At 38.9% G+C, this 13,339-nt stretch overlaps 1 protein-coding gene across 4 annotated transcripts in view; it reads right to left on the bottom strand.

Annotated features, from left to right (window-relative positions):
* tnrc6ba (trinucleotide repeat containing adaptor 6Ba) overlaps positions 1-13,339 on the bottom strand; it is a 38,534-nt gene that overhangs the window by 13,668 nt on the left and 11,527 nt on the right. For all 4 annotated transcript variants that reach the window (XM_066665754.1, XM_066665751.1, XM_066665753.1 and 1 more), the window contains exons 6-10: positions 6,701-6,865; positions 2,009-2,181; positions 1,802-1,870; positions 1,477-1,683; positions 976-1,092 (exon numbers count right to left, since the gene is read on the bottom strand). In XM_066665754.1, coding sequence (XP_066521851.1) covers positions 976-1,092; positions 1,477-1,683; positions 1,802-1,870; positions 2,009-2,181; positions 6,701-6,865 — 731 coding nt within the window. The remainder of the gene's footprint in view (positions 1-975; positions 1,093-1,476; positions 1,684-1,801; positions 1,871-2,008; positions 2,182-6,700; positions 6,866-13,339) is intronic.

The raw sequence follows: 13,339 nt of genomic DNA, 5'->3' as shown, positions 1-13,339 counted from the left end.
CACTTTTGTTACTTGTTATATTTGTTTCCATTTAAGAAATAATGAAATAAAATACTAAAATATTAATGACACATTGAACAAATGTCACTGCTTACCACTTTAGAGAGGATTTTCAAACTTTTCTAAATGTAAGTCTTATCTTACACTGTAAAAAATACTGTGAGAATCCAAGGAAATCTCATTCCATGTAGAACAAGCCCAGTAACCACTGTTAAATGTGCATACCCTTCAAGCCCTCAGATGGCACTGCAAGAAAAACCATCATGCTACAGTTATAAATTAAGCTCGACTGAGCTGCCAGCGGTTCAGATCTGTCTCCTATGGCACATCATGAGGAAACAGAATGTACTGTGGAGCAGATAAGGTGTTGGACCATGCAAAAATGGGCAACTTATAAATCCTCATGTCCAAAATGATTAAAAAGTATAATTAAAAGGAAGTGGTGAACATTCTAAAAGCAGCATTATGGCCCTGCAAGTAGCGACTCTAATCACACAGCTCCAGGGACCTGGGGTTTTGGGTTTGAGTGCCACTCTGGATGACTGTCTATGAAGAGTTTGGTGTGTTCTCCCTGTGTCTGCGTGAGTTACATGCGCTTACAGATAGGCGCTTACAGACAATGAATGAATAGTGAACATTCCTCTCTACCAAGATTTTTAAAAGATGTTGCAGGCTTCAAATTATAAATTAGTTTATATGAACACACAATACAATCAGTTAAGTCACTGAAGACTTTGATTTAACTGAAAAAAAAATACAGAAAGCTTTTTTAGAATTTTTAAAAATATATATATTTTAGATAAATAAATAAAATCACAGATTTTGTTTATTCTATTTTACAACACACACCATCTATATGGAAATCAAGCAAAAAATAATCTTCAGAAAAAATATCATACTCTAGTGCAAAACAAGCAAATTAGTAAACTTTAGAACTGGGAAAATAATTCCCTCAACACTAACAATTTTCAGTACCTGGGGTGACAGGAACTGATGAGGCACTTGCGTTCGCACAGTTGGATTAACAGGTGGCACCCCTGGCTGGTGCCTGGGTTGCGCCATTCCGCCACTACCACTAAATATTTGACCAATCTGCAGAGAGAGAAATAATGACTGAACAATTCCCCGAACAACTGACATTATGTAAACAAATTTGTTGCAATGGGATGTGAGGAGCAGTGGTGAAAAGCTTACCAGAAGAGAACAGCAGAAACGAATGACAAATAGGGAAATGTTTAGTTTTCTTTAATGAAGGATTAATGAGGGTTTAAAGACTATGGGTGGAAAATATGGAGAACAGGGACTCAAGACATCTCAGTAAGAACAAAGCAAACAGCTAAACTTAGGGATTCCCAAAGGGAAACGTGTGAGACTGGAGAATGATAAAGTAAAGGAGGACACAGATACAGACAGGGCGGAGCTAACAAATTCATATTAAAAAATTATAAATAAATATGGAAAAAACAGTCAAATTACCTTATCATAGTAAGGCCCAGGTTCACCAGGCCCCACGTCTTTGGAGCCAGGCGTACGGAAGACTACACTGCCTCCACCTCCACGCCCTCCTTTGCGCATCTCTCCGTTGTAGTCACTCAAACCCACACCGCGTTTGTCTCCATCCAATTTTTTTTCATGAGGACCACCAGTGGCTAAATCAAGTGGACGATCACCAGACTCATCTCCCTGAAGGAAAAAAGCCCAGCCACCTCAATAAGTGTGCCCTGAAGTGTTAATTCATACTTATATACACACTGATGATTTCATATTGTATTATAAAATTAATCACTCAGGAAGCACTTACTAGAAGTCCCATGCTAGAAAACTGTCTAGTCATAGGATTCATCCAAGAGTCTCCACTTTTTATTGGGCCCTGAAAGGAAATTTAAAACTCAGTAAAATTCTGAATATAAACTACAGCAGCAACCATTGTGAACAGTAACTACTTTAATATGGGGTTAACAAGGAAATGTTGCATATATATTATTCAACCAGTATTTGTCAGTCACACCTTGTTGCCTTTCTTATTTCCCCAGCTTCCAGAATTGTAAGAAGAGCTGCTGCCTTGAGATCCAGTACTATTCCACGCTACACCACCCTCATCCTCTTCCTCCCAGCTGGAGTGACGTGAAGCACTCACAGATCCCTCTCGCTCACCCCAACCTTCTTGCATAGACTTTGAACCTGTAAAACACAGATACATACAATGGTCACTGGTTTAAGAACACCTGGCTAATAACAAGTTGGCCCACCTCCTTGATTCATTTCAGCACTGAGACATTGGGAAACTGACTCTTACAAGGTGTCGAACTTCCTTAAAACACAATTTGACCCTGCCTGCTTCAGCAACTCTGTTAGTTGAACATTTTGTGGCTGAATGGGAGTGTATCACACAGCACACTGCAACATGTCAGGGTTGCATTCAGGTAAGTATAAAGGCCAAGAAAGTGGAGTGGACTGTTCTAAGTAAAGACCTCCTGAAGATACAGGTGCCGATGTTTAGCTACTAGAACCCTGTTGCATTAACCACTGTTGATGCAGGGTACATTGCATGGTAATGGCCAAAATTGGTTGTTTGCACCCACTGCGGCACACTGTTGCTGAGTGATTGATCGCCTCTTGGATCAATCACGTGGTTAGCCGCTGCATAAACTAGCTTAACCAAGCGTGGTTAGCCACTTGAACCTAGCTTAACCACAGTGCAAAACTGGGGTTATCCAACTAGTTAGGGGTCCAAGCACTGCAAATGCTGGAGCCCTATTGTTTTTGCTCTGTTTCTTCTTCTTCTTTTTTTCCTCAGATGAAACGCGATGGGCAGCCAAACCGTAGGTCCTACAGACGTGTCGTTTGGTAAACTGGCAGTAAACCCTCCCGCTACTCAGGCCCAAAGAATCAGCCCGATCAGCCTGATGGTGGCGCTATAGCAATGTGGAATGCGTTGCCGTCTGTATCTCCTACCCCGTATGGCATAGAGACTAAATTCTTTTTTTCCCCTGATTCCTCAGGTCAGACCCTACAAAAAAGTCTCAAGAACCCATAAGCTCCGCTGATTTAAATTTTGAGCTAATATGCAAAATAGCACAACTTTTTGAGCATGAACTAGTCCCTGGAAATGTACCCAATATGGACATATGTGGTATCAGCAGAATCCTAAGAACCTGAACTTTAATAATTATCAAAAAAAAGTTGGAATTTCATCACTGTTTGACTTCCAGACTCCATACAGATGTGGGGCACACGTTCCAAAAATCTGACAAATACAGCTATAATGCTTTCCCCTAATGTTACAATACTTCACATACTTGATCCCTGTAAGGGTTGGAAGACATAAGTACTTGGTTGTGCAACTGCAAGCCTAGGAGGCACTATAACAAAAAATCTTTTACTCTTCACAGGATTATCATGCTGATTGGTATGCATGTAGTCGGTGATGTACTGAATCAGATTCTATGACGACGATGTCATATTCAAAAAAACATGGCCGCCATCGGCCAATCAGATTTCAGCAGCTGTTTCACAACCTTAACCAGGTCCTATCCTCATAAGACTTGCATGATATGTCCATGGCAGCTCTTCCTAAGCACATAATTTTCATAACAATAGCCACTAGGGGGAGCAATTCAAATTTTCAACATGGAAATATGGGACATCTCAGTGGAAATTTATCATATCAACAAGCAATTTGCTTTACTGAATACTCTGCCATGTGTCTTACAACTCAGCAATTACAACTGTTGTTAAAAAAATGCATTGTTTATCCACAATAGTCAGGTATGTGAAAATGGAGCTTTTAGAACTCCTCCCTGGAAGTTTGTCTTGTCAATAAACAACTGGTATTTTTGAAATCTCTATAGCAGGGGTGGGAAATCTTATCCGCAAAGGGCCGGTGTGGCTGCTGGTTTTTGTTCCAACCAACCAGGAGGTCACATGATCATTTGTTTTACTCAAGCCAACTAATTAAAGGAGTGAAATCAGGTGTGCTTGAGCCTGAATGGACTTAAATCCAGCAGCCACACCGGACCTTTGCGGATAAGATTGCCCACCCCTGCTCTATAGAGTGTAGGTAAATAATTATCAAAAAAGTTCAAACTTTTGACACGCTGTTGCGGCAGTTATTCAACAAATATGCATGGGCGGGGCTCGATGCACTTTGCCCAAGTCAAACAAAACTTGGTACATATATTTATGTCATTACTCTGAAGTGTGACGATGTTGTACAGAAAGGTGGCGCTACAATTAGACAGCAACTGGTTGCATAGGTTATTAATAGATTACACTGCCACCTAGAGATGCAGTACCAGCAAGATGAGATAGATATATTCTGAAGAACCATGGGAAAGAAGCTCGTGCATTTTCATAATATATGTTTTATTTTTATGAGATGTTTCGAAGGCAAGCTGCACATCTCTATTTAAGCAGAGGCTGCAATCACACAGTAATCAAAGTTCCACATTTTTTAAACTTCAGGTTCTTACGATTGTCATGATACCACATATGTCCATATTGGATTTTTAGCCAGAGACTAGTGCATGCTCAAATATATGTCCGTTGTAGGGCTGCAACAACTAATCGATTAAAATCGATTGTTAAAATAGTTGGCAACTAATTTAATAATTGATTAGTTGGGTCTACGTTTTTATACATATAGGTACAGTTGCTACACGTGACGAACTCTGGAAGAAGGGTTTGAAAAATGGCGGAGGCGGTCACAGCAGAGGATAATGTTAGCACAAGCAGAGAGAAAAATGTACGACCCAAGTCATCAAAAGTATGGGAACACTTTACATTAACGCCTTCAAGGAACAGCGTTAGGTGCAAAATGTGCACAGCTGATCTTGCATGGCACAGCAGCACAACATCACTGCATGAGCATCTGAAAATGAAGCCTGTTGGAGCTATGTGTGAAAGAAATGAAGTATAGTAAGTTTATTATACTTTTTCTCTCACTAAAATGTTGCTAGAGCCTGATAGCGTAGTTAAACATTTGTTTTTCTTAGTACATTGATATTACACTTGCGTTTAGCAAACAAGCCTTAGCTTCCCCCCCTAGTTTTCTCTTCCACCTTAAATGTGTCAGCTCGACTAGCAGTTCCAAAACAAACCGTAGTTTTAGTCAAGCTAACGTTAGCAACAAGTTCTATTTTTTTCTCTCACTCAATGTCACTAGAGCCTGCTAGAGTAGTTAAACAAGATGTCTCATTTTTAGTAAATTTATATCACTCTTATATTTAGCGAGTTTTCCGTTCCACCTTAAATGTGGTGGCAGTTACATTCAGAGTTAAAAAAAAATCCAAACATTTTTTAAAATAATATATTTAAAGCCTTTTTCAAGGTCTTTTCTGACTGGCATTGCGTGTTAGTGTTTGAGTATCACTGCCAAGTGTATATTACATTACACACACTGTTAAATATTGATAAATATAAATTTAATGTAACGGTTGGGTTAATTCTTCATGTAAACGCTAATTATTAATAGTGGTAGGTTGTGTGTGAAACAGTGTGGACAGTGAGTGGACACGGGTTTTAAAATCTCCAGCAGCACTGCTGTGTCTGATCCACTCATAAGAGCGCTACACACACTGCCATATCACCACAATGTCAGTGTCGCTGCAGTGCTGAGAATTATCAATCACCCAAATGATATCTGCTTTGTGGGGGTCCTGAACATTGGGTCAGAATCCAGGGTGAAATTCCTGAGTGAGTTCTGTGCTGTCTCTGTAACCCCCCGTTCTCCTGTCTACAGACCAGAAATTCACCCACTCATTTACTACCACTCCCTCTAACAATCCAGCTCTGCTGAGACACCAGAACACCAAGGATCACATTTAAAAGCACTACAAAATGTATCATAAAGTGTGGCTCCTGTATCAGGAAATGTCATATGCTACCCTCTCTACAAAGATTGTCCGCTTTCACCCTGGTCTTCAATGGTCAGGACTCCCATAAAGCAGGTATGATTCAGGTGTTTTAAATCCCTCAGCATCACTGCTGAACTGAGAATAGTCCACAACCAAACACTGCCAGCAGACAGTGTCCTGTGTACACTGATGACGGAGTCGAGTACAAGCAACTCCACATCGTATTTGCTGTTTGTGGGTCCTAAACATTAGGGTGAGAAATCAGGCTTCAACTCCAGAGTGACTTCTGTGCTCTATGCTGTCTGTCATCCACTACTTCTCCATCTCAAGCTACATCTCCACAGAGATGCCAAAACATCCAAGGACCACCTTACAAACACTACACAAACTTCCCCAAAAAATCCCTTTCTATCCCGGGAAAGCTCGTATGCTGGCGCATTGTTCAAATACCAGCCAATACAGGCTAGGACCCCGGGAATTGCCATTTGCGGCTATATTTTTTAAAATTAAAGTTACACATCCCCTGCGTCAAGTACCAACTCCGCTGTCTAAGAGCTGAACATAACTGAAAATTCAGTCCAAGTCTGAGTCATAAATAATGCCAACATATCTGCTTAATTCAGTTTGACATTAAAAAAAAAGCTTAAAAAAAGCGCTAACTTTCATACGAAATTTGGAAACTGTAAAAAAAAATAAAAATAAAATACATTGAAAAAATTTTTTTTTTAGATAAACAAGTTTAAGACCATTTACCACTTAAGCATCCGCAATAAATATGCAATAAAACTGCTTGTCACATGAAATTACACAACAAAAGTTGAATAGAAAGGATGCTGCTTCCTCACCAGATTTGATTGAGTTCGGCGAGGGGTTTCCCCAACTTGAGCCATTCCCAGTGTCCTCTGGGTCACCCCAGGCAGTAGGTGTGTCAGCAGCCTTGCCCCAAGCTGCAGTGCCATTGTCCACACATGGACTGGAGGGGGAGCCACTCCTTCCCCATCCAGACGGAGCTAGTAAAAGTCCAAAAACATATACAAACAGAATATCATTATCATGATTAACTGATACCATTTCACTCTTTTAGAATTTTAGGGCAGCAACGCATCTCAAAAAAGCTGAGATGGGCAACAAAAGGCAAGAAAAGTAAGTTATACCATAAAAATATACATGAAGGAGCAATTTGCAACCAAGTCACATGGCTGGGTATAAAAAAAGCATTTTGGAGAGGCAGAAACTCTCAAATGCAAAAACTGGGCAAAGGTGCACCAATCTGCAAAAAAAGGGGTGTGTAAGAGTGTTTTCACACCTGCACTGTGTGGTCGAGTTTAATAGATCTCTGGTTTTTATTTCACACTTGGTGCCATGCCTTTGGGCTGGTGTGAAAGAAATAATCTCACTTGTATGTGGACAGAAACAACTGTACAGAAAAGTTCCAGTCCTTCTGGTGTGGTTCAGTTCTAGTGAGACTTTGATCAGACCTCGATCCAACCCAGCTGTAAGGTGTGTGCAACAAGATCTAAGCTAAATTGCTACCGTAACCAGGGGTGCTTTGCATATTGGATGCAGCCGAGCAGGTAAACATAAAACCAGTTTAAGTTTAGACGCTAATTTGAAAAATAGAACAAAAACACAGAATAATTTTCCTGTGTTTACTTTTTTCACACTTCTACTATTTTTGTCACAGTATCTAATGGCAGACTGTTGGATTTAGATAGAAGAGCAGAGAAATTCGTTGGAGTCTGACGTACTGGGTGAGTTATTCATACACAGATCACACAGCTTCAGTAATTATATTATTGCACTTGTGTTTTGTTTTAATGTGTCAAGGCGTTTTCACACCTGTAGATTGTTTGTTCTGCTCAAAAATCAGTTAAGAAATAATCTTAGAGTGTTTTCCCCTTGATTTGGTTTGTTTCAAACTGAAACATCAAAGCACAACAAAACACTTTATCGCCAGCCACGTGAGAATATTCTCACTAGGGCTGGTCGATATGGACAAAAAAGTAATATCCTGATATATTTTAGCAGAATGGCGATATATACAATGCTATATAAGTTGTGAAAAATAATGTGAAAAATGCTTGATGAACATTTTATAAACAGAGCATTCAGCTTTTTATGTGTTATCTCAACCTCATCTTTCAATGTTCAAGTGAAATGCCCATGTTTAAATATGTTTATATGTAAGAAAGATTTCATTGGGTGTCTTAATTTGTCCCCATGATTGTACATTGAAAAATTCAGTTGTGAAGAAAAGCTAAACAAAATATCAGAAAAACATTTTTATTTATCAAAATGAAGACTGAAATACATGACAAATTAATTGATTAAACTTACAGACCTACACTGTCTGTAATAAAGTGCTTTTAAGAACAGTGTAAAATCTTCGGCTATGTGCTCCTAGTGTGATTTTCTGGGAAGAAGCTCGTCTGCAGACACGCACTTTAATCTTCATTAATATGGAGAGTCATTCTCAAATAATGGCTCACAGGTGCGACTTGACCATATATCTATTTGTCAAGACAAAATATTATACTTTCACAAGCCAGTTGGAAAGGATCTGTCTGAATTAAATATGCATGTTAGGCAGTGATTCTTGTGCAAAGAAATTGCAACTGGGCAATTGGTAGAGTGTGTCAAGAGTTTTAATTGGCCTCCTGAAACCCTCTTGTTCTACTGTTGAGACAGGGAACATACCCTTTGTACAAAGCGGAATCCAAAAAAGTTGGGACACTAAACAAATTGTGTATAAAAACTGAATGCAATGATGTGGAGATGGCAAATGTCAATATTTTATTCGTAATAGAAAATAGATGACAGATCAAAAGTTTAATCTGAGTAAATGTAACATTTTAAAGGAAAAATATGTTGATTCAAAATTTCACAGTGTCAACAAATCCCAAAAAAGTTGGGACAAGTAGCAATAAGTGGCTGGAAAAAGGAAATTGAGCATATAACGAACAGCTGGAAGACCAATTAACACTAAGTAGGTCAATTGACAACATGATTGGGTATAAAAAGAGCTTCTCAGAGTGTCAGTGTCTCTCTGAAGCCAAGATGGTAAGAGGATCACCAATTCCACCATTGTTGCGCAGAAAGATAGTGCAGCGATACCAGAATGGTGTTACCCAGCGTAAAACAGCAAAGACTTTTAAGTTATCATCATCAACCGTGCATAACATCATCAAAAGATTCAGAGAATCTGGAACAATTGCTGTGCGTAAAGGTCAAGGCCGTAAAACTCTACTGGATGCTCGTGATCTCCGGGCCCTTAAACATCACTGCACCTCAAACAGGAATGCCACTGTCAAAGAAATAACAGAATGGGCTCAGAAATACTTCCAGAAAGCATTGTCAGTGAACACAATCCACCGTGCCATCCGTCGTTGCCAGCTGAAACTCTACAGTGCAAAGAGGAAGCCATTTCTAAGCAAGCTCCACAAGCTCAGACGTTTGCACTGGGCCAGGGGTCTTTTAAAATGGAGTGTGGCAAAATGGAAGACTGTACTGTGGTCAGATGAGTCACGATTTGAAGTTCTTTATGGAACACTGGGACGCCATGTCATCCGGACCAGAGAGGACAAGGAAACCCAAGTTGTTATCAATGCTCAGTTCAGAAGCCTGCATCACTGATGGTATGGGGTTGCATGAGTGCTTGTGGCATGGGCAGCTTGCATGTCTGGAAAGGCATCATTAATGCAGAGAACTATGTTCAGGTTCTAGAACAACATATGCTCCCATCTAGACGTCATCTCTTTCAGGGAAGACCCTGTATTTTTCAACAAGATAATGCCAGACCACATTCTGCAGCAATCACAACATCATGGCTACGTAGGAGAAGGATCCGGGTACTGAAATGGCCAGCCTGCAGTCCAGATCTTTCACCTATAGAGAACATTTGGCGCATCATAAAGAGGAAGGTGCGACAAAGAAGGCCCAAGACGATTGAATAGTTAGAGGCCTGTATTAGACATGTCTGTCCCAGATGTCTGTTGAGTGTTGCAAAAAGGGGGGATGCCACACAGTGGTAAAAATTGGCCTTGTACCAACTTTTTTGGGATTTGTTGACGCCATGAAATTTTGAAACAACATATCTTACCCTTAAAATGATACATTCTCTCAGTTTGAACTTTTGATCTGTGATTTGTATTCGATTCTGAATAAAATATTAGATGTTGGCACCTCCACATCATTGCATTCAGTGTTTATTCACAAATTGTTTAGTGTCCCAACTTTTTGGGAATCCAGTTTGCATGTAGTAAACTACTGCCTTAGTAATGCCACACAACTTCGTACGGCACAGCTTTAGCTAATGAAGCTTGCAATGTTGTCTGAACTGGTTTAGAGGTATTGGGACGTGAATGCTTCAGAACAGTAGTACAAAAGTTTGTGCTGCTGTTGTAAGTGGTGAAAAAGGCTGGTAGTGCTACTGCATTTTGACACTACCTCCTTTCTGCATTCCCTGCAGATAGTCTGTTTCTGCTTCTCATCTGACAATTTCCATATAATCGAATCGCTGTTGTTCTTTTTATAGACTAACTCCTCTTCATGCTCTGCGTTACTCAACTCCATTGTGCGTGTGCGTGTGCACGCGAAGCAGACAACCTGAGTAGAGCGCAGACTCAGTAAGAGAACAGAATAAGGCTCTGTATAAGACTTAGGGCAATTGAAAAACTTCAAATATTGATATAAACGATATATCCTCACTCCATATCCTGCTCTGTTTAAATCCCGATAAAGCTCCGGTTCTCACCGCTGAATGGTCAGGCCTGACTGAGCAAGAATATAAACATAGGAAGAAGGTCCTGTGTTCTGGGCTAGTGCGTTTCTGATCCACTACTTCAAATAGTGTCTTTAAACAGTTCTTTTGCCAGTTCTCTGTTTACCTGTCTATTGCGTCCAATATGTAAAACACCCTGGCTACAAATTCCATTTAGCACTGACCTGTGGCGTACACCTTATAGTGGGGTCGGATCACGTTCTCACCAGAAACGACCCGCACTTACACTGGGACTGGACCGAGACCACCTTCTCTCAAGGGTCTAGGTGCAGTTGTTTTAGTCTGCAACTGAATGTGATTACTTCTATCACACCTGCCTAATTGAACCGCACCAAAGGTGAAAACCAGAGACCGGAGTTAGCTTTAACTGGACTAAAAAGTGCAGGTGTGACTACAGATATGAGGAACGTATTCCTTTGTCTCAGATGTTCCCCTCCGTTTACAGCAGGGCTGTGCCATATCGTATTGTTCACAATATCGTTAATTTCTTTTTATTATATATATGACATTAGTGATATATAGACTTGTTTACGTAATGATGTCATGCAATTACTAATAATACAGCATACGAGTCATTTAGCCACACTGAAGTGGAAAGTGGCTCTGAAGTGGAGAAATTTGCACCAAAAAAAGTGGAGTGGCTTGTGGAGGTTACCATATATCAGATGTACAATAAATCATGGTATTATGTTAGAAATGAAAGAAGCCTTTAAAATTATTAATATATTTAATACCATTCATATTAGAATAACATTGATTTTGAAGCAATAGTCTGTTTTTGAAAATAATACACAGTCCCTGCACTCTGAGATTGGAACATATTTTGAGGATAATATTTTTATCTGTAAATTATTTTTCTGGTTTGGCTTTAAGTTTAATATAATAGTTCCTGTCTGAATGTGAGTGATCAATTAGTGTTTTCAATACTGCCACGAAGAGTCCCAAAAAGAGGCCGAATCCCAAACATCTCCCTTTACCAATAGCTTAAATAATGAATTGTGCACTCATAAAAGTGCACGCCTCTACTAACTGACTCAGATGAACTGAGCTGTTTACAAACGTGGCACTAATAAATGGGTCAGAGATCCATGCTTACATTTCATTCATTTTAACGTCTAAATGAAGACAGGTGTTGACAGAAACAAATAAAATAAAATAAAAAAATAACTTAAATGTCACAGTTTTTGTTTGAGTTCCCCACATGGCAGCTACTCTACTGTGGCAACAGATGCAATCCATGAAATCAGGACAAAGGACACAGCATCCCAACATATTTGGAAGTTATTACAGTTAATCCACACACAGAGACGCACAATGTTTAACACAAAATTTGGTTTGCATGTGGGATAGCTTGGTACTTATAGAATTGACTAACTATTTAGAGTGTTTAGTCTCAAAATACTTGACAAATGTGTAATTCTTAATCCACCAATTAGACACAAATCAAAATGTTTCACTACTCACAAATATATCCCAGTCTGCAGTTTGTACAAATACAATTCTTTAATACATATTTTTGATTTCCATAGATAAACAATTTTATGCAAAAATGGATGTATTTTTTATAATTTAATTGCATATTTTTATAAAATTGCAGTCTCATTTAATTTATTTATAAAGTGTTGAATCTGCACTCAGTGTTGAATCTGTGGATTAAGTCACTTGCCTATTTTCCTTCCTGAATTTTCTAATCTGCATGAGGGTCCTTGGGATGCAAGGGTGCATCCCATTTCTCAATTTTACCCTTTGTTTTTGTTTGTTTTTCTTGCCCCTATGGAGCCGAGTTAAGTAGCAATATTTCTCAAAAAATATTATGAAATGATACAACTTCTTAATCCAGGTTCCTGTTTCTCATTTATGAGAAAATAAAACTTGTGGGAATTTGTATTCATTGTTTTTATGTCAAAAACTGCATAAGTGTGGATCATGGAAATATTAAATTCATTATATCGGCTCTCGTCTAGTTCTCTTTGGAGACATTTTGTTTGTGAGAGACATTGGCAATTTGCGCTTACAGTGAAAAAACATTCATTCATACTTTAATATTCTTTATTGTCTTTAATTAATACTCCTTTATCAACATAGAGCTCATTTGGAATAAAGAAAAGGAAGGTTTTGTGATACAGGGCTGCACAGTTACATCCTATTAATTAATTTCATAAAAGAAAGTGATTTGTATGAAACAGACGGACATTTCCTTCGGGTCAGAGCCTGAAGCATTCGCCTTTTTTGTATTCAGGTCAGTTTAGGAGCATGACCTGTTCAGACTGATGTCAGATACAGGTCACAATATATAGCCCATGTGAACAGAAGAAGGGGGAGGGAAATAAATAAATAAATAAATAAATAAATAAAATCTGATTTGATCACAAAATCAAATTTCGACAACTAGTAGTATCTTACTCGCCTGTTGGCCACATTTGTGAATGGACAGCTGCATGCATGTGTGTGAGTGTGTGTGTGTGTGGATCAGGTGAAATGCACAAGTTTCAAAATCCAAAAATCTGCGAGAGGAAATTAGCAAAAATATTTGATAGAAAACAGGTGAGTGACAATCTACAAATGCATGTGACTTAACAAAAATATGCAATTAAAATGTAAACAAATGCAGTTATTTTCAAATAAACAAAAACATGTATTTAGGAATGTAACTATTTGTACAAATTGCAGAACAATAAGAACCAGACTGGGATATACAGGTGCT

This window comes from Hoplias malabaricus, chromosome 3 (genome assembly GCF_029633855.1).
Source record: "Hoplias malabaricus isolate fHopMal1 chromosome 3, fHopMal1.hap1, whole genome shotgun sequence".
Classification (NCBI taxonomy): domain Eukaryota; kingdom Metazoa; phylum Chordata; class Actinopteri; order Characiformes; family Erythrinidae; genus Hoplias; species Hoplias malabaricus.
The sequence above is the reverse complement of the archived record's forward strand: the minus strand, read 5'-3'. Positions and strand labels throughout refer to the sequence as shown.